This window comes from Nanorana parkeri, unplaced genomic scaffold, assembly GCF_000935625.1.
Source record: "Nanorana parkeri isolate BGI_ZX_2015 unplaced genomic scaffold, ASM93562v1 scaffold660, whole genome shotgun sequence".
Taxonomy (NCBI): Eukaryota; Metazoa; Chordata; class Amphibia; order Anura; family Dicroglossidae; genus Nanorana; species Nanorana parkeri.
The window spans coordinates 625,460-645,195 of record NW_017306928.1 but is presented as its reverse complement, the minus strand read 5'-3'; the positions used below and the strand labels follow the sequence as shown (position 1 = coordinate 645,195).

General features: G+C 38.6%; 1 protein-coding gene across 1 annotated transcript in view; it reads left to right on the top strand.

Moving 5' to 3' along the window:
* Nucleotides 1-19,736, top strand: part of CACNA1E (calcium voltage-gated channel subunit alpha1 E) — a 280,243-nt gene that overhangs the window by 198,439 nt on the left and 62,068 nt on the right. The window contains 9 exon segments of the mRNA XM_018563377.1: nt 1,876-1,991; nt 3,177-3,230; nt 3,369-3,458; nt 3,710-3,919; nt 6,002-6,114; nt 7,497-7,609; nt 7,737-7,868; nt 11,555-11,627; nt 12,066-12,183. Of these exon segments, the coding sequence (XP_018418879.1) occupies nt 1,876-1,991; nt 3,177-3,230; nt 3,369-3,458; nt 3,710-3,919; nt 6,002-6,114; nt 7,497-7,609; nt 7,737-7,868; nt 11,555-11,627; nt 12,066-12,183 (1,019 nt within the window).

The window sequence follows — 19,736 nt, the reverse complement described above, 5'->3', positions numbered from 1 at the left end:
CCCAGTAGCGTGCATGAATGGCCACCCCCTGCTGCTTCACAACAAAAAGTGTAGGGACACCCCTGAATACTAACTTTGATTAAAATAGACCTGTTGGAAGACAAATACAGGGCCTGTCTTTGTTTATGAAAATGCTAGATGCTTGGATATTTTGCTGTCCTCTGGCCACATTACATTGTCCATACTAACATAACTGTGAAATAAAAAAAAAATGAGAGGTACAGTAAACAAATAATCAAATATGCAAACATAAAGGAAAAACACTAAAAATGCTAAATTAGATTAACTAAACTACACTAAAAACACCCTGCCAAGAACACACCCTCTAATTAAAGATACATTACTGAAATCACTCTGCTCATCTCTACTTGTATACCTTGTGACCTTTCCACACATTTATTAAGCATTTCATTTGGACACATTGTTGCTTTAGTTATTTACAGAGTATTGTCACTAAAACAAAAGCAGGCTTTTTTCTAGGTTAAATCCAATCTCTGGTTTAAAAAAAAACGACCCCCACACTGCAAACTTTAACTGCTCGTTTATGTCTAGGGCTATGTTGTAAAGGACTTCTACTTACCTGATCTCCGCTCCCCAGCAGTCTGCGCTCACTCTCCTCTCCTCTCTCCCCTACTCCCCTACTCCCCTACTCCCCTGACTCGTAGATTGTCAATCAGTGTCCTCACATATAATGGGGGCTATGGCACTGCATTGCATGTAATGACATCAGCAGGCCTTCGACTCCCGGAGCGAAGGGGGGAAGAGGATGCAGGGACCAGTATTGGAGCCTGTGGGAGTGGGAATCAGATAAGTCAAAGTGTGTGGACACCCCTAACATTGATGTAGCTAGTGTCTGTTGGTTGGGGGGGCTTTGATCTTTGCAGAGGCATCCATGTCGTGTTTGTAATTCTTAAAAAATAGATTACTTTAATGTGAATCAGAATCAGAAACAGTGATGGAACATGGGTTGAAAACTGCATACCCATTGTTGTTGAAACAATGGATTTGCTATTTTCTAGGGATGCACAGATACTTTTCGAGTACCAGTGCAGATACTTGGCCTTTTCATGAGAACTACCAGGGTTGCAGCGGTTGCATCTGGGACCTGGCTCTGGAACTCCACCACTGTCCTGAAATCATTAGCCTGTATTGATTTAGAAAAACTGTCACATGACAATGAACAAAAATGTATCAGTACTCGTACTTGTAAGTACTCGGCAAAGTACCAGTACTCGTACTCGCAAAACTGGTATCTGTGCATCCCTTTATTTATATTTATAAAAACAAAATCATACATTAAAGCAGAGATGTAAAAATCCCAGAAGCTCCGTGTGCTCCTTACAAATGACAGCTGCCTTCTAATTTTTGAATTTTTCTCTAGTCTAGTCTTGGAGCTCAAAAGTATCGGTACATGTACTTGTACTTGTACCGAGTACTGTACTTGGTATCTGTGCAACCCTACTATTTTCTCTAGCTGGTCTTGTGATTGATACACTTCTTCAGTCTGGAGAAGACTCCACAATTTTCAGAGTTATCTTTACAGCTTCCTGTACCACGTGTATGCCCATTGGACAATGAATCATCAGTGTGATGATGCAGAAAGTTAAGAGGAAATCATAAATAGGGATTCATCTGCCTGGCTATACTGAGATAAGTGGTGGGTTCCAGTAGTTGAACTGTGTATTATGTTCCTGAAGTTCCACTTTAATTAGTGCTTCAAATATGGCTGCCATCTGCTTGATTTAATTTAACTGTAGCCTGTTTACCTCAGAGAACCCATGTTATCGTGTGACATTTATTTTTTCCACTTTTCTGCCCCAGAACAGAGGATGTATGCTTAATTTATTCAGTATTAATTAACACCTCTGTTTGCAGTGAATTTGCCAAAGAGAGGGAGCGTGTGGAGAACAGGAGGGCCTTCATGAAGTTGCGCAGGCAGCAGCAGATTGAAAGGGAACTGAATGGCTATCGAGCATGGATAGATAAAGCTGGTGAGTGAATATCTCCGCACTTAAGCCTTCTTAGTAATGACAATGGCTCTTCACAACTCATTTCATCTTCAGGTTCTCATGAAATCATTTGAACAAGAGAAAATGTTAAAGAACCATTAACCCTGCAACTCATGTTACTATATTTGAAGAGCTAAATAAGCCATTTATTTCTATATCTAGTATGGTAAAGTTTTTTATATCTTTATAGACACTGAAATAACTGTCCAATATTTAACACTAAAAGTGTATGTCAAAGCATAAAACAATCCAGTAAGCCTCCACAATATGTGCACATTTGCTTATGTTTTATCTCTTTAAAAAATGCTACAGGTACAGAAATATACCTGTTGATCTGCCAAAAATCAAGCGAGCTTCTAACATCATGTTGTGAGCTAACAACACTGCCTCTGCTGCCCCAGAATCCCAAGCAGTGTTCTGAGTGCCCCTTCTGTGTTGCATGTTCTTGCTAGATTTCACCACAAATATGCAGATGTAGCCATAAAAATGAGAAAAAAAGAAAAGATGTAAAATAAAAAAATGTTTTAAAATAAATTTGATTTCTCAGTGCTGCCCTAAGCTCTGTTCCATGAGTGTCTTATGGTCAGTATGACCCTGTGCACAGCTTGGGAAGATTATATGTGTCAGTTTACAGGTAAATGGGCTGTATTTGTATGTTTTCACAAAGTAAATTGCTATGTCAGTGGAATTCCTTTGCAGCATATCTACATAATTGCTTCAAGTTAGTGACTCAGAAATTACTAAAACTAGAGCGTCAGCTCAACTGTCAGGCAAAACATTTGTTTAGAGGGATACCATTAATGGCTGCCTCCATATTTCTCTCAGGAAAGGTTTAAAGTTTTGTTTGGAATTTGACTATAAATCAATTTTTTTTCAGGTTTAGGAACCCATTAAGATTTATCTTTTTGCTCACTAGGATGACTTACTATCTCTCTTTGTCTTGGTGACCATTGACTGAAAATGATAGATAATCCAAAATGTTGAGTCACCAGAACAGAAATAGAAACTATTCCCTACCCTATCTAAAATGGAAATAACATGTAAACCCTTTAAAGATTGGATAATCTAATTTGCATCCTTTAATACTTATTCAGTCATTTTGTGCCGAACTAAAGTTTTTTTGTGTAAGTTCTTTACACTTCAATGTATTTGCGCTTTGTTTTTCAGAGGAAGTGATGCTGGCAGAAGAAAATAAAAATTCTGGGACCTCAGCTTTAGAAGGTAAGATGAGTGATTGCATTGCAGGTTGTTATTTATTCAGCCCTGTAAAGCACTTAACAATGCTGCATATAATGTTCATTTATAAATATGTTTCTGGACAGAACAGGGTGACTTATTCCTTGTGTTCTGTACTTACAGTTCTCAGAAGAGCAACAATTAAAAGGAGTAGAACAGAAGCCATGAACCGGGACACGAATGAGGACCACTGTGTCGATATATCCTCTGTCGGTGAGTTGCCCCTCTTTTATTTTTTTTTACATTTAAGGGGCTTCTCTAAGTGACATGCTTTAATGCATTGTGATGCAATGTATTTGTGTATTTCTGAGAGTAGGGTCTACAATGGAGAAATCTTGTATTGTGGGGGAAATATAAAAATATTCACTATAGAAACTGTTCTTATTGACTCTTTCAGCATTATGATCAGTACATGTATGCACTTTAATATATCAATTAACTAAGCTATTTTCTGTCCATTGCAGGCACTCCCCTTGCCAGAGCCAGTATCAAGAGCAACAAAATGGATGGTGCATCTTATTTTCGCCACAAAGAAAGATTATTACGTATATCTGTACGACACATGATCAAATCCCAGGTCTTTTATTGGCTGGTTTTGGGAGTAGTAGCATTAAACACTGCCTGTGTGGCCATTGTTCATCATAAACAGGTTCACTGGCTCTCACATATCCTGTGTAAGTGTGCTCGTAAACAGGAACTTCAGCCATAACTTTTTTTCTGGTCCTGGACAGCATGGGGAATGGTTGGCACCTCTGTCAGGTTTTTTTATTGCTGTCTGTGTGCCTGCAGGAAAGATTTTCCCTCACTTTCTGTGTCATAAAAAAGCTATGGGAATATTTTCCCCCAAATTAGGCAAAATGCCCTTTTTTGGGTGACCTTTTCCTGCTATTTCGGTTGGAGTACCACGATAAAATGTAGGAATGAATCTCCCCCAACAGGGTCACAGCCTGACAGAGATTTTAAACTTTTCCAACTGTACCTAAAACTAGAAAAAAAATTAGATGGGGTTCTATTTAACTTTTTACAGAATTTTACTGTTTTTTTAATGTTAAAATAGGTAGCACTATAGTAAGCTAGCTAGCGTTAGTACAGGTTTTACTTATAAGAACTGTATTGTATGGCTACAAATATGTCTTGGCTTGTGAAGCACGGGACTAACATTTATTAATCTCCTGTTTCCAGTGTCTCACTAACCAGAAGCAATTGTTTTCTGCACTGTTATTACCTTCAAATTATTTTTCTTTTTAGCATATTTAACCTTTTCAAGGTAAAATGTGTTAACCTGGCACTTCATTGCCTCTGGATCCCTTGCCTTGGTCTTGGTATTCCTCCTTCCCTATATTGCATATATGCAATGCTATAAAAACCACTTCTAATTCAACTACTGTATGAGCCAATCTATTATGGCATCTGGTGTCTGTAACCACAATTTTACATTGCAGACTCATCACTATTTCCCTAATAGCCATCTCTGTTAAAGGTAAGTAACCAAGGAGGTTTATTGGGAGTAAAAAATATTGGTAGGTGTGTTGGAGTTACAGTACAAGGAGTACAAGGAAGGTGGAACTAGCAAAGCTGAGGCAGTAGTGTTATACAGATAGTGTCCTGGCCTAACCTGTATTCAAACCTCAGTTCTGCAAAGCAGTAGTGCTAACCACTGAGTCACTGTGCTTCCCATGTGTACTGTAAAGTATAATTCTGTGTCCACTGTGTTCATGCAAATGTTCTGGTTTTCCTTTTACTCAAACATGACCTGGTATTTGACGAGTACATAGGCAATATTGCTTTTTCTATTTACTTTGCCTTAAACATGATTGGGAATTTAAAGTGAACATCGTCTCCGTTTATTTATTATATGAGTGAACATTCCTACTCCTTTATGTTGATAACCTCCCACAACTTCCAATATCGTCTCTAGGTTGATGACACCCAAATCTATGTTTTACTTCCTCAGCTCACCCTTCTCTCTCCTCATGCTTCACTAATTGATTCACTGACATATTAACATGTATGTCACACCACTTCCTCAAATTCATTCGGCCCAAACTAAGCTCATAATATCCCCTTGCCCCATCCCCACCCCCAAATTTTCCATGGTGATTAACATTACATCGATCAACCCCTTTCCTCAGGTCAGGGCACATGGTGTAATCATGGATTTTGACCTCTCCTTTTGGCCCCACATTCAATTACTGTTGCCTTAACTTCCGCAATATTTCAAGAATTAGCAATTTTTTAACCAATGACACACCACAAAGCTTCTACTTCACTCCCTTGCTACCTCTCACTTCGACTTTTGCAACTCCATCCTCGTTTGCCTACCTTAATACTGGTCTGCCATCCCTCTCTGTCAATCACTCCACTGGCTCCCAATCACCCAACAAATAAAATGTAAAATACTAGCAATAACATACAAAGCCATCCACACCTCTGCCCCAGGCTACATCACCGACCCCATCTTAAAATATCACCAAACCATCTCCTCTGCTTCTCCCAAGACGTTTTACTCTACAGCCCCTTGGTCACCTCCTCCCATGCTTGCCTCCAGGACTTCTCCATGAGCAGGGCCCTCCTAACACTCCTGTATTGAATTTTATTATAACTGTACAGTCTCTATATATTTATGTAAAGCGCTGCATAACCTGTTGGCACTAAATACATTTTGAATAATAATAATAATAATAAGTGCATTGACACTGTATTATTGCATTTTAGTTATATTTAATGAAATGTTTGTTTTCTTTGCTGTTTTCCAGACTATGCAGAATTTTTGTTTCTTGGGTTATTTATGGTGGAGATGTTTTTCAAGATGTATGGGATGGGTCCAAGACTCTACTTTCACTCCTCCTTCAACTGTTTTGACTGTGGGGTGAGAAAGGATATAGTCTTCTGAATTCTTCAGTGCCTGACTGGTGAAACAAAGTGAAAGAAAGCTATAGACCTATGCACAAATGCACATGTTTAAAGGCTCTGCATATTTGTTGAGAAGGTTATGAAATGAAAGATAACATCACATTATTTGCTTAGGGAACACAGCTGTTGCGTCTTTTTCCAAGATGCAGTCATCTTATTGTAAAGAATCTCATATGTGTGTTATTGTTTACAAAAAAGTGTGTAATTTGTAATGATATATGTACATAAGAGCAGTCAGGTAGACTTGTTAGAAATGCAGGGTGTGTCAAGCTGATTGAAAACAATAGTCTCTATATGTGACCTTGATCTTGCATCAGCAGTCTTTTAGCAGGGATTATGGTCACACTCCCTGATATGCACATAGCCAACTGAGTGAGATACAATCATCCAAATGTGGGAAAAGCAAAAATATATATATATATATATATTTACAGTTGCTTTCAGGTAAATATAACACGAATAGCTTGTAATTGCTGAAAATGCACAACAGCTTTACCTTAATACTGTATATCTTTAGTCAAAACATTCTTTACTCCCTGCCCTGACAAGTCAACATGAGAGAAAAACCTCCCTAAAGTGAGAGTCAAAGACATGGTTTGACACCTTTTGGTTTGGAGGACTTTGTGTCAACCCTACTGAACACCTGTGGGATGAACTGGAATGTTCACAAACATTTGCCCATATAATTTATAGTATAGTAGTGTTGGTGAAAGTGCAAAGGAACTAGAAGAATACCACATAATCCCACACTAGTAGTCACAATAACACCATTAGTGGCTACTGAACATTATTCTTCTGATATCAGAGTAGGGAAAAAAAGCAATCTTTACAAGTGGATCTCAGTGGCCTGAGTGTTTTGGATACTACAGCAGCAAGTTCCCCCTGCTATAATTACTGATGCCTCCTGTCCATTTGGGAGTTTTAGGTGTTCACGATCACCTTTGCTTGTTCCATGTTCTGCTGTTGCATGCTCCATAACATAAAATTAATAAAAGAACTAGGGGGAGTGGAAGCTTGTCATAATGACCACAACAGATGTGGAGACCTGCAAACTCCAGCACAGAGATCAATCCAACGTGTCCCCGATAGAAGCAAGAAACAGTCAAGTGGTTTAACTCTCAATCATCTAATAAAAAAAATTGTAATTACTAGTTTTGGGTGGACTGACCTTTTAATAAATTGCATCCAGATAAATTACAGTTTGGCCTACTTTGTATTTTTTGATAAGATGCTGCGGCAATTACTGTATCTTTGCGTTGAAAAATATTGTATGGCTCTTAAAAAAAGTAGGTCATGTTTTTATTCAGTAAATCTAACAAAAATATTTCTCTTTGTTAGGTGACAATTGGAAGTATATTTGAAGTCATTTGGGCTATATTTAGACCTGGGACATCTTTTGGAATTAGCGTCCTTAGAGCACTGCGTCTTCTAAGAATTTTTAAAATAACAAAGTAAGAGCAAGTGTTATCATCCTCCATATAACTTGTCAGACGCATTTCCACCAATTGCTTACAGTGTCATCACATATCAAGGCTATCTGTGTTTATGTAACCAGTCCATGTTATCTATGTTTTTTAGATACTGGGCCTCACTGAGGAACCTTGTCGTATCCTTGATGAATTCCATGAAGTCAATTATCAGTCTGCTGTTCCTTCTTTTTCTCTTTATTGTTGTGTTTGCTCTTCTGGGAATGCAGCTCTATGGTGGCAGGTACATCAGTGTTTACTATTTTATTTTTATGTCTAGTATTATATAATTGCTGTCTCTTTGCATTCTTCCTACATCTCAACAGACATCACTGAATAAGTACAAACACTCTGACAGAGCACTTATAGTAATGCATTAATCCCACTTTGGTATTAGCCTGTGCTGTGGTCGGTTATATGTCTTGCCAGGGAATTTGCTTTTTCGGAAAAGTATATATACAGTATATATGTTTGTGTGTGTGTGTGTGTGTGTGTGTGTGTGTGTGTGTGTGTGTGTACTTCAAAAATTAGCCATATTTCATCATATTTTAAAGCGAAACATATTTTATAAATTTAGAAGAGTGAAAGCTGGATTTTAGGAGTGTTCAATTTCTGTGCAATCTCAGCTTTAGTGCTTTAGTGTTCTTACTAACTGTGGCACACTTAAGAAATGCACACTTAAAGTAGTATAAAACTCTCAAACTTTTTTCAATAATGAATCCAGATCTAACAAACATGCATTGCCCAGCAAAGCATTGCTTTACACTTTTGCCCACACATTAGTCATCATATTTCTGAACAGCTGCTTCCAAGTCTCTCAGCTTCCCTCCCCTGAACTTCCTGTCCAGTACAAGATCATTAGAGGGGGGCAGAGGGAGGGAAGTAGCTTGATGTGCTGTGTCTGTGTGTTTGTGGAGACACACACAGGTTACTAACACACACAAGGGTGACTGCATAGCACTCTGCTTGAGAAAGGAGTCACCCTAAAACAAGAAGTCAGGAACAGTGCTCAGGGGAAAAAAACTGGACAGACGTGGATGCCCCAGCCTTGACATCCAATCTGCACTGCTTTGATCAGGAGGGGATCCATGCACCCCTTCCTGATCAGCCCCTGTAAAAGGGGCCTTATTCTTTAAATACCTTTCTGTATGCAGGATTCAGACTGTGAAAGAGAGGGGCAGCAGTGGCTTCTACAAACTTTTAGCAAGCTTCAAGCATGCTTGATCAAATCTTTCTGAAACCTGCTATAAGATTGTTTTAATCTGCAACAGGCACACCCATTAAAATCTGTTCTTAACACTCCCACACTCTCGCTGAACTGGAGGATTTGAATATAGCTGTTTAAAGATTGTTAAATGCTTTGAAGGTGCATGATTAATCTGATTTGCAGACTAAAATCTTCAGACTTACAATCCTTTATTGTAAGGTGTAGTATATATCTTCAGTCCTAATTGACTGTTTTGCTGAGCACAGTGCAAAGCATCTGAATGGTTCCTTTTCAGATATTTTGCACTACCCTGGGCAGAACAGCCTATTGCAGCGGGTCTCAGATAGTCTCATAAAATGCTGTATTCTTGAGTCTTTAAACTGACTCTAGAATGTGTGTGTTATTATATGGCTGTGCCAGAAAGATTCAAGTGCTGTTACAGAAACTGATAAAAATAATTCAATATACTCTCTAAAGCATCTTCTGAATTGATAATAATAACAAATACTACCTGGCCCAGTGAGAGAGTTAACATTTAATCACTATTAACAATCACAACAGCAAGATCAGCCATAACATATAGACCTTATCTCGTTCACCATATTCTGGTGATTGACAGGAGCTCTAATTTACTGAAATTAGTGTAATATTGATCACATCCTATTCAGCAAGTGTTAGAATATAGTAAACATTGCTTACCACCACTATGGGGATGATAAAGCACCCTAATCTAAGGAGACATGAGAAGTAATGGTTTATACACTCTGGAGGAAAAAAGCCACAATGAATATAGATAGGAGAGTGTTTTACAGAACAACAATAAGCTTAATTGTACATAGCCCGAGAGTTGGAAAATCACACCAAATGCTTATGATGACTTGAATATGCTGGCTGCATTTTTGATGAGAAGACAAAATGATGTATGCAATTCCAGTAAGATATTTTCTAGCTTATCAAGACACAGAGGTATCATTTTCTAGGCTTTCATTAGAGTTCTACAAATGGATGCAAGCCTGAATAAAACCTGATTATACACATGAAGTAAAAGCACATCTGTACACATTAGGGTGTATTACATTATATTGTCCAACTTTTTTTTTAAAGTAGTACAGGTAAAAAACTTGGGTCAAGTTAGTGCTTAGAAAAATGACACCTATCACCTGTAAGCCTTTCTTCTCGATGCATCCTATATGAATATTGCCTTAACACCTGCCAAGAGAGAAATATGTAGGCTGCCATTGCTGACCTCTCTGAGGTAACTAGTTCCTTGGCTGTATTTCTGGATCTTGGCTTCAGTACATTGATTCTATAATTCAAAGATGTTGTAGTGACGTAGTGGCTAGTGGGTGGAATCACAGTGTGCAGTGGGGGACCAGACATCAAACACATCTGGAACATGTGATACCAGCAACATCTGTAGATCTGCAGGACCTAGTGAGACTGGAGTTGCTGCCCACTGGAAAGGTACAGTAAGTATTATTAATCTTCTCTTACAGGCTGCTTCTGTCTTAATTGTTATTACTAGTGACAAGGTCTCTTTTTTTATTGGAATGAAGTTGAACATCAGCCTTTACTTGGGGTCAGCAGGAGAATATTATACCTTCCTTAATCTAGAAGGAATGAAGAAGAATCGTCTTTAAAGAAAGCTTCTTCAAATTGACAATTTTCCCTATATGACTCTGTGATATGGATTATTAGCTTAAAATAAATATTGTGTTGGGTTAGTATTGGAAGCTGATGAGATGACGGTTTACTTAAGGACAGAGGCATGTTTGATTGTCGATGGCAATCATTAAGAAATACCATAATCGAGATATTAAAAAGGCAAGCAAAACAGCCAGGAATCTCCCATTGGAACATTGAGCTTGTACTGAATGATCCACTTAACTCCAGAGATATCACCAGTAAAAATACTGATAGGCATTAACATGATGAAGTGCACAAAAGTGTTGGGAAATCCGCCGGCAACTTTGTCTATTTTACAGACCTATGGTATATGGCAAAACACAGAGAGGAAAGAAAGTGGTGGGGGAGGGGGGTCCAGTAAAGTGAGAGAGATTATTTATGGTGTAGTTGTTTTGGAGTCCAGTGTTGGTTTAGGTTGATGAGCAAAGATACTGTATTCTGCATTATGTTGTGGTTGCAAGAGACGCAAAGGTTTCTGTAACCTGGGAATGTGTGGTGAAAATGTCCGTCTTTACACAAACTTTTGATTCAGTAGATAGGTTGCTCTCAATGTTTCAACGGTCCTATGACTGATATGGTGTAAAAAGTAGCAAGGGAAAAGAATCCAAGAAAAACAATAAGCAGAAGTGCCCAGGAAGAACGCTACCTTGAACTGGTGGGGAGAAAGTAGGTTGGCCAGAATCTGGCCATTAAAATATATAGAATTTATTAAAATAAAATTATGTTTTATATGCAACACATTTCATGGAATAAAAAAAAAGTACCTGGTACATTTCATTACCAGTAGATCATAGTTACAAGTTAGAGATTTTATGATCCAGACTTAGCTGTATATTTTGCTTAACATGCAATCATCTTACACCCACTTACACACCCTTAGGCACTATGCAACTGCACAGGTATACCAATAAATACTTTTGTTTCTTTGTGTATTAGTTAACAAATGATTGGTTGCACACTGGCCCAATCTGTCTGTTTCACAAGACAGACCTGGATAGATTTTCTGGAATTTGAAAAAATTTTGTTATATTTTACAGATTTAATTTTAATGATGGCACGCCTTCTGCAAATTTTGACACCTTTCCAGCAGCGATCATGACAGTTTTTCAGGTACGTTTTGCCTATAGCAAATGATTAAACCAATTAATACTCAAACACACTCTCCGATTTTGTAAATAGAGTCAGTAAAGGCTTGAAGAGAGAACTCTCTCTTACATTAGAAGTGTTCGAAAGAAAAGCTGGGGTCATGGCTTTGAGCAACCAGAAGTCTGCCTAAATGGTTCTAATGCTCTGCTTGTAGAATGAAACCAGCAATCTCACTGCAATGGGCAACAAGATCATTTACTTTAGATGCTTTTTATCATAGCACCCATAGCAATGTGCTATTGTACAGTACAATGTAAAGTGTACTAAGACGAACTTTTCTTCTTGCTTATAGAAACCAGTCATAATCTTTGTGGAATTGTCAGATGTGGTCAGTTAGAAGCTGTTGAGTTGTTCTAGCTTGTTATGTAAAATATCCCGGTTGTTTTATTAAATGTTTTTTAGATCCTAACAGGAGAGGATTGGAACGAGGTGATGTACAATGGAATCCGCTCACAGGGTGGAGTTCGTTCTGGGATGTGGTCGTCCATTTATTTCATCATTCTCACCCTGTTTGGCAACTGTATCCTGATAATGTGATGTTATGTTTACACTAAAGGTTTTTAATTATCTGCTCATTAGCAACCTTTTATTATTGCTAAGAAGCAGTTGTAGCGTATGATTGGAATGATTCAAATGGCGCACAAGTATTGGCTTGAGTATATGAGTTTCACTTTTATTGATACCTTCATTACAGTACAACTATTATTAAGTTTTGTAGCACTACTATTTTTCAGAGACCCATTCAAAGGAAAGTCATGCTTGGTGGTGTCTGCTCAGGCACCTAGAGCAGTCACATGGGATGGGGAGAGACACCTCAGCCCTATGTAGGACTGCAAATTGGTACTTAAACAGGGCTATGTTACCTCTAGCTGAGAAAAGTTCCATAGAGAGTTCCATAAATAAGGAGTATAGGAGTCTTGGTAATGGAAGACTAAAGGCATAAATAAAAACTTTATACAAGAGCAGAAGTCAGACCTTTGCATGCAGGATAAAGGGTGTTGGATATATACTCTTATATAGTGAAGTTAACTTAGTGGGGTAGAGGTGAAGGCTTTTTCTTGTGTTAAACAAGAACATTATTACATCAAATATCAGAGTTGTTTGTGTGGCTATGGTGTAGTGTGCTAAAAAAGCAGACAACTGCCAACGATACAGAATGGTAGAATATTTTTAAACACTTTCTGCATTGTGAGAAGTAGTTCTCAAGCTTTCATAGAATTGTTCTAATATCTCACATATACCTCCATGACCCCTATTTTAAGGTCATCTTTTGACACTATAGTAGTGTAGAGGCAAACTGTAGGACTCATTGAACGGTTTTGTTATATACAGTATGTGCCCATTTACTTGAAGTGCATCTCACTTATACTCTTTGTAAGAGTGACTGACTATCAGTGTTATCTCCAAAGCCATGGCTTTTTACTGTCAGCTTAATGCAGGTGTCAGAAGATCAGCCAGTCTGGTCATTGAAGGGTTCATTGTTTTAAGGGTCATTTCACTTGTATGGAGTCTGGTGTGCTGAGATACCTGCAGACATTTTGTGTCTCTTTGTGCTCCCATGGTGGCATCTCTCATAGTTCCTGACTTGATTTTCATTTACCTTGGATCTTTTGGTATTGTTGCCCACCTTTGGGTGTACTCACCACTTGTGGTACATAGGATAATATAAATGATAAATTACAGCAAGTAACGTTGGTCTCCCTCATAATCAATTGGCAGGCATGCATGTCTATGAGCATAACAGGAAGACTGCCTGTAATGAAAAGAAAAACAAATATCACTTTTAGGTTCAGTTGTACAAAACCAGTCGTTAAGAATATCTTAATGACAGCAACAGTCGGGTTGTGTCAGACCAATGGATCACCAATCAATTTACACATCTCTAATATGTGCAAGCTGATTTTTAACTAGAAGTACAGATGTAGGCCATAGAGAGCATATGCACTTTTTTTTTTGCAAGTGTTGGGAGCACAGTTTGCAGTTATGAAACAATGTTTAGTCAGGCAACCTTGCAAGTGGTAATGAGCTCTTACCAAGTCCAAGTGTTGGAAGTGTTTTTTATCACTTGCATACATTTTCCTACATTAGAAAATGTCTACACTTGTAGATATATTTCCTTTGTGATAGAGATATAGAGCAACCATTTCTTGCTGAGCACTGAGCTCAATATTAACCAATACAGGTTAAAAAGAGGTGGCAGATGAAATAATCCTGCAGACACAGAGGTGAGTGCCAAATCTCTAATTTACTGAGATCTGCTTACCAGTGTGTAATCCAGGGCAGGAGCTGGACTGGAACTCATATATGATGTCACCGGGTATTAAATTCTATGAGCAGTGCCCCCTATAAGGTGCATTAGTGTCTGACACTTTCCCAGTCTTAACACAAAGCATGTTGTTAAGCCAATTAGAGTGGATTAACAGTTGACTAGCTTTAAGCAGCTGACTAGCTGGTGCACACTGAGGGCAATGTACTGTTAACTTAACAGTTAACTAGTTTGCATACACTGAGGGAATTTGTACTTGGGCTTAAGTGAAATCTAAAGCCATCATATAGGAGATAGATCCATTCTGCTTTCTGTCCTGACTGGGCTGGTAGTAGCCAATTAACAGACCATTAATGGGCAACAACAGGGGAGGTCTGGAAATATTTGCCCTGGATGCCAAGAAAACCAACTGGCCCTTTTACAGTAGGAAAAGTTTCCGCTGGGCCTAAAGAAAGTGCACAACAGAAAATGTGCAGCAGCGCCACAGTGATTGGTGTCCATAGTGACGGTGGACACACAATCTAAACAAGGATAGTTTTTTTTTTCCTTTATTCCGGGAGGCAGATCTTGTCTATGGCCACTCATAGAGCAACACAAGTTCTACTATTTATGCTAAAATTTTCCAAAATGCGTCCATCCATGTCCTGCCAAAGTCTTTCACCATTACTAAACCGGTAAACGGATGTTGCACACACTGTGAAAGACTAAATTGCTTTTTGTGCAGGAAATCAATAAAATTGGTTGAAACAGATCAGATGTTCAGATCTGTCGTAAGACTTGAATTTATCGGTTTGTATATTGCCTGTGCTTTTACAATATACCCAACTACAGAACTTCTTTTTGTTTATTTGGTTAACAACAAAGATGCATAAATCATTCATTATGTTATATTTTTATTCCCACTAATTATCGCTGAAAATAAATCATTTATAAACACATTTTCCACACTTTTCAAAAGTGTGTTATCAGATAATCGTGTGAAAAAATACAGAAACTGCAAGAACAATGATAAAATCACGTAATTACTCCTGTGCAGAAATGGTATGTATAATGCTTCACTATACACTGTATTCTCGCTTATGTAATATCAACTGTGACTATATTGGTTCATTATAATCATCATAGTTATAACATGTTTTTTGCCACACTTAACATAGTTAATTCGCTAATTGCATTGTTTTACTGTAATCCTTTCCTTTTTCTTTGCATTTATATAGTATATAGTTTATATTAGATGACTCTAGACATATGAGGGCAGTGGGCTGTGTGGGTAGGATCCAAATGGTCAAAGGCATGTCTGTCTGCTGGCGCACTCCAAAAGACTTCTACTATTCATACATTTCTAGGGAAGTGGCGAGTAAAGCAAACAATAGTGATCAAAAATGATTTTCATACCCATTTGATAAAACCTTCTGATGAAGAATAATCAACAGTCTGGTGTCTGTTGCTGCCATGAACATGAGATCAACACCCAATACAACCAAAATCAGCCTAATCAGGTAACTATCTTTTCATATCTTGGCCATTTAGAATGGAACATTAACCCCAAACTATGTTTTAGCTTAAATGCCCTCCCTACAGATGTTTCTTTAAAGCTTTATTTAAAAAAACAAATAAAAAACTGCAGAGCAACTTCTGCAGCAGCGGAGAACCCTTAGGACTGCATATGTGCCATGCACTTTTAACCCTCAGTGTTAGAATTAGGTACTCATTATGCTTTGGGGGCATAATCAGTACCTTTGGCATCAGTTGAAGGCCCCATAAAAGAAAGATTTGAGCTCAGACCTCCATGCCAACCAATTCAGAGGTGGGAAAAGCCTACGGCACGGTGGGGGTGATTTATTAAAGCAGTAGAGAAAGTTTACTTTGCAAAGTGAGTGTTCACTTAGCTTAGTGAATATGGTAAAGCCAATCATGAGCAAGAAAGGAAAGAAAGTGAACATTTTCTATTTCTCTAGTAAGCAAACCCCATGACTTGCATGTGGGGAATTAAACCTATGAGCAAGAGAAGCTGAATTCTAGTCTGGCAAAGAGAAGCGCAGGAGACATTCCAATGCTGCTTTAGCATCAGGTGAAAAGGGAGAACAGAGATCACCACAATGAATAGGGCACATGTGCAAAAGATTGGAGGCAAGGAAAACTGGTAAAAGGTCCTCTGCTTTATTTACAGAGTTATCCAAATCCTCAATTTACTTCTTAACAGTTCCTGTTGCCAGACCAACAAAGAAAAAAAAATCTCATAAGATTTTATGTGCATTTAAAGAAGAACTACAGATTTTCGAAAAATTAACCCTGGCAGTAGAGCTACCCCTGCATTGCAAGGGTTAACTGCTCTAGGGGCAAAAATAAAGAACATATACTCACATGATCCTCGGTTCTGTGGCAGTGACTCCTCGCCTATCTCCCCTGCGCTCTGGCTGTGGTATGTCCCAATGCATCCTTTCAAATAATACTGGTGAATGGACTGTATTAGATGTGATTACATCAGTGGGGCTTAGAGCTTCCGGAGCCCAGGGAAAAACAGGCTGTGGCAGCCAGTCTAACAACTAGGTGGGAGCAAGGATCGGGTAAGTATCTGTTCTCGTTCTGCGCTCCTAGAGAAAAAACTGCAGTTAACACTTGCAGTGCGGGGCTAGGCCCACTGCAAGGGTTATTTTGTTCTACAACCTGGAGTTCTTCTTTAACATATTGTATGCATGTAATTTACATGTAAAAGTCTCCTATGTGTAGACATTCAAAAGCCCTGAGACTCCTGCTGGGCACCGCCATCTTGGATGTGATGTCAGCAGCCCCAGAAGACCCAGAGCTGTCACTCAAGTGGCATTCTATAGTATTCAGCTTCATTCGTCCTTTTGCAGCTACAGTAGCTAATATGTTATGTGGCGGGGGGGTGAAGGAGCTAGGCCAGTAGAAAGAGCAATTAGACATAGAAGAGAGGAGGGCTATGACATGCAAAGGAGGAATAGGGCTGTGCTAGAGAAATAACAGGTCAAATTTTCTTGCAAGTCCAAAGGCACATTACAAGTGAATAAAAATAATTTATAGAAAAACAAAACGCAAGCTAGAATGTAAAATAGGTGATTGTTTTCCGTGCAATTTTTTAAGCCGGTGATAGTGTCTTATATATCTTGTATAAAAGATAAAGTTGCCAGTTGCTGCAGGATACATAGTGTGTAGGCAGCCAGGGCTACCATCCCCTATACCCCCCTTCTCTACCTTTTCTGAAAACATAGACGCTTCTAACAGATGCTATTATTTGTTAGTGCTAGATTTCGATCTTTAAACTATTGTTCCTATTTATCCAAGCAGGCGTGAAAGTGAAATGAACATTCAAATCTGAACTTGGGGCATTGGTAGCAAATTCTTGAAGGACCACAAAAAAACCTCCACCTCCCTTAGGAGTCAATATGAGCTTTTTTCAGCAATGCTCCTTATTTTACATCATTAACTTTTTCTTATAGAAAATGTCCAGCTCTTATACATAAATATTACATACTGTGCAATGTTTTTTTTGTTTTTTTTTTACATTAGATAATTAATCATTGCAAGGCTATTTCTCATTAATCTTTTTTTTTCAAGTCAATGTTTTATTTTCACCTTGAATTTTGTTTCTCCTCCTCTTCTTCTTCCTCCTCTTTTTCCTCCTCTTCCTCTTCCTCTTCTTCACCTTGAATTTTGTTTCTCCTCCTCTTCTTCTTCCTCCTCTTTTTCCTCCTCTTCCTCTTCCTCTTCTTCACCTTGAATTTTGTTTCTCCTCCTCTTCTTCTTCCTCCTCTTTTTCCTCCTCTTCCTCTTCCTCTTCTTCACCTTGAATTTTTTCTTTTTCTTCTCCTCCTCCTCCTCCTCTTCTTCCTCCTCCTTCCTCCTCCTCCTCTTCTTCCTCCTCCTCAACAGTTTGCACAGCATTTTACAAAATGGAGGGAGACAGTACAATTTCAATACAGGAGGGTTAGAAAGCCCTGCTTGTTAGAGCTTACAATCTAGTTGGAGGGGCAAATGATACAAAAGGTAATAATTGTGTGGGATTAGCTGAGGAAAGAAGTAAAAGGACAGTTATTATGTGGAGGTGGGATAGGCTTCCATGAAGAGATGAGTTTTCAAGGATTGCCTAAAGTTTGCCAGAGTAGGAGATAAGCAGACAGATTGTTTTAGGGAGTTCCAGAGAATGGAAGAGACTCTGGAGATGTCTTGGAGGTTAGCAAGGGAGGAGGTAACGAGGTAGAGAGAAGGAAATCTTGGGAGGAGCAGAGGGGACGGTTTGGGTGATATTTTGAGAAGAGGTTGGTGATGCAGTTTGGGGCAGAGTTGTAGATGGCTTTGTATGTTATTGTTAGTATTTTAAATTGTATTCATTGGGCAAGTGGGAGCCAGTGGAGAGATTGGCAGAGAGGGGCGGCGGATGCTGAACGGTTGGTGAGGTGGATGAGTCTGGCAGCAGAATTCATGATAGACTGATTATCTGATCTTTTTCATAGACATGTCATAGAACCTTACAATTTACACCTGCCAGAAGCCTTTAATATTTTAAATTTATTATAGCACTTATGGCAGCTGTCACTGCTGACTCCTCTTTCTGGATGTTACGATAATCCTCGTCTTCAGTATTTTGAGTTACTGACAAATGAGCATTTTTAGAAAAAGGTTTCAATGGCCTCTCTTATATTTCTCTCATGACCTACCAATGTTGATATAAAAAAACAGCTGATCTGTGATAAAACTTTGAATAAATTACATTTTTAATAATTGAAATTACCATAAAATGCAGAGCAGTGAAAATACTGAATGCATTATATTTTAGTGCATTGACTCCAGAATTTCCTAGAGAGCTACAACTTTTGCCTGCAGTAACACCTGCTGGTATAATCTGGTGTTGCAGCACATCTTTTCAGATACTGTAATGCTGTCAAGCTTGTTTAACCATTTCTGAATTTTTGGATAGAAAATCACTTTAAACTCCTTGAAAATTACTTTTCTGAAAGCAGAGGCTCTGTAGAATAAATATTGCATGATATTTGAGCAAATCAATATCTTTAGGGAAAATAAATACTCTAAACTGTATTTTAGTGCACCCAAACACAATATAATCCCCTTTTTGTTTTGTAAAATATTAAAAAATACTGTTCGGTAAATAGATACCAAACATGTCAAGCTTTAAAACTGTGTGCACCCGTGTAATAGTGAAAAACTTTGGTACTTAAAATTGTCCATAGGCGATGCTTTAGAGCCTTTATTTCTCATCAGTTTAGCATTTTCCATGAATTATGGCCCTAGAATTATTGCTCTTACTCTGACGTTCATGGCAATACCTAACATCTGTGGTACAATAATTACTGTTTATGCACACGTGCACATGTGTTTGCATGCACATGAAGATGGCAGGGGGTGGCAAGGTTGCTTTTCAATTTTTTTTAAATTTGGTTAATTTGTATATATTTTATAATTCTTTACTTTTTTAACATTGTTATTTTTTCCCCCCTCCCCGCGACGATCCACCAGCGCTGACTGGCGGATCGGACAGGGGAGGGGGCGGGTACAGCTGGCTCTGCCTCTAGATAGGCAGAGCCAGCTGTCACTCACGCAGCTGGGCAGATCCAGACATAATTGATGGGAACCGCTTCAGCTGCGGCGTCTCAGTATACCGCGAGCAGTAGCTGAGCTTAAGGTGACGAGAGGACGCTAGTTTGTGTCCTCCCGTTACCCTAAGGAGAACTATGGGGAAAAGCCTTAACCCCATAGTTCTCCTTTAATCACCTGTTTAGCCCAGCATATTAGCTGGGCTTGTGACAGCTTTGAAGAAGAAAGCGCTG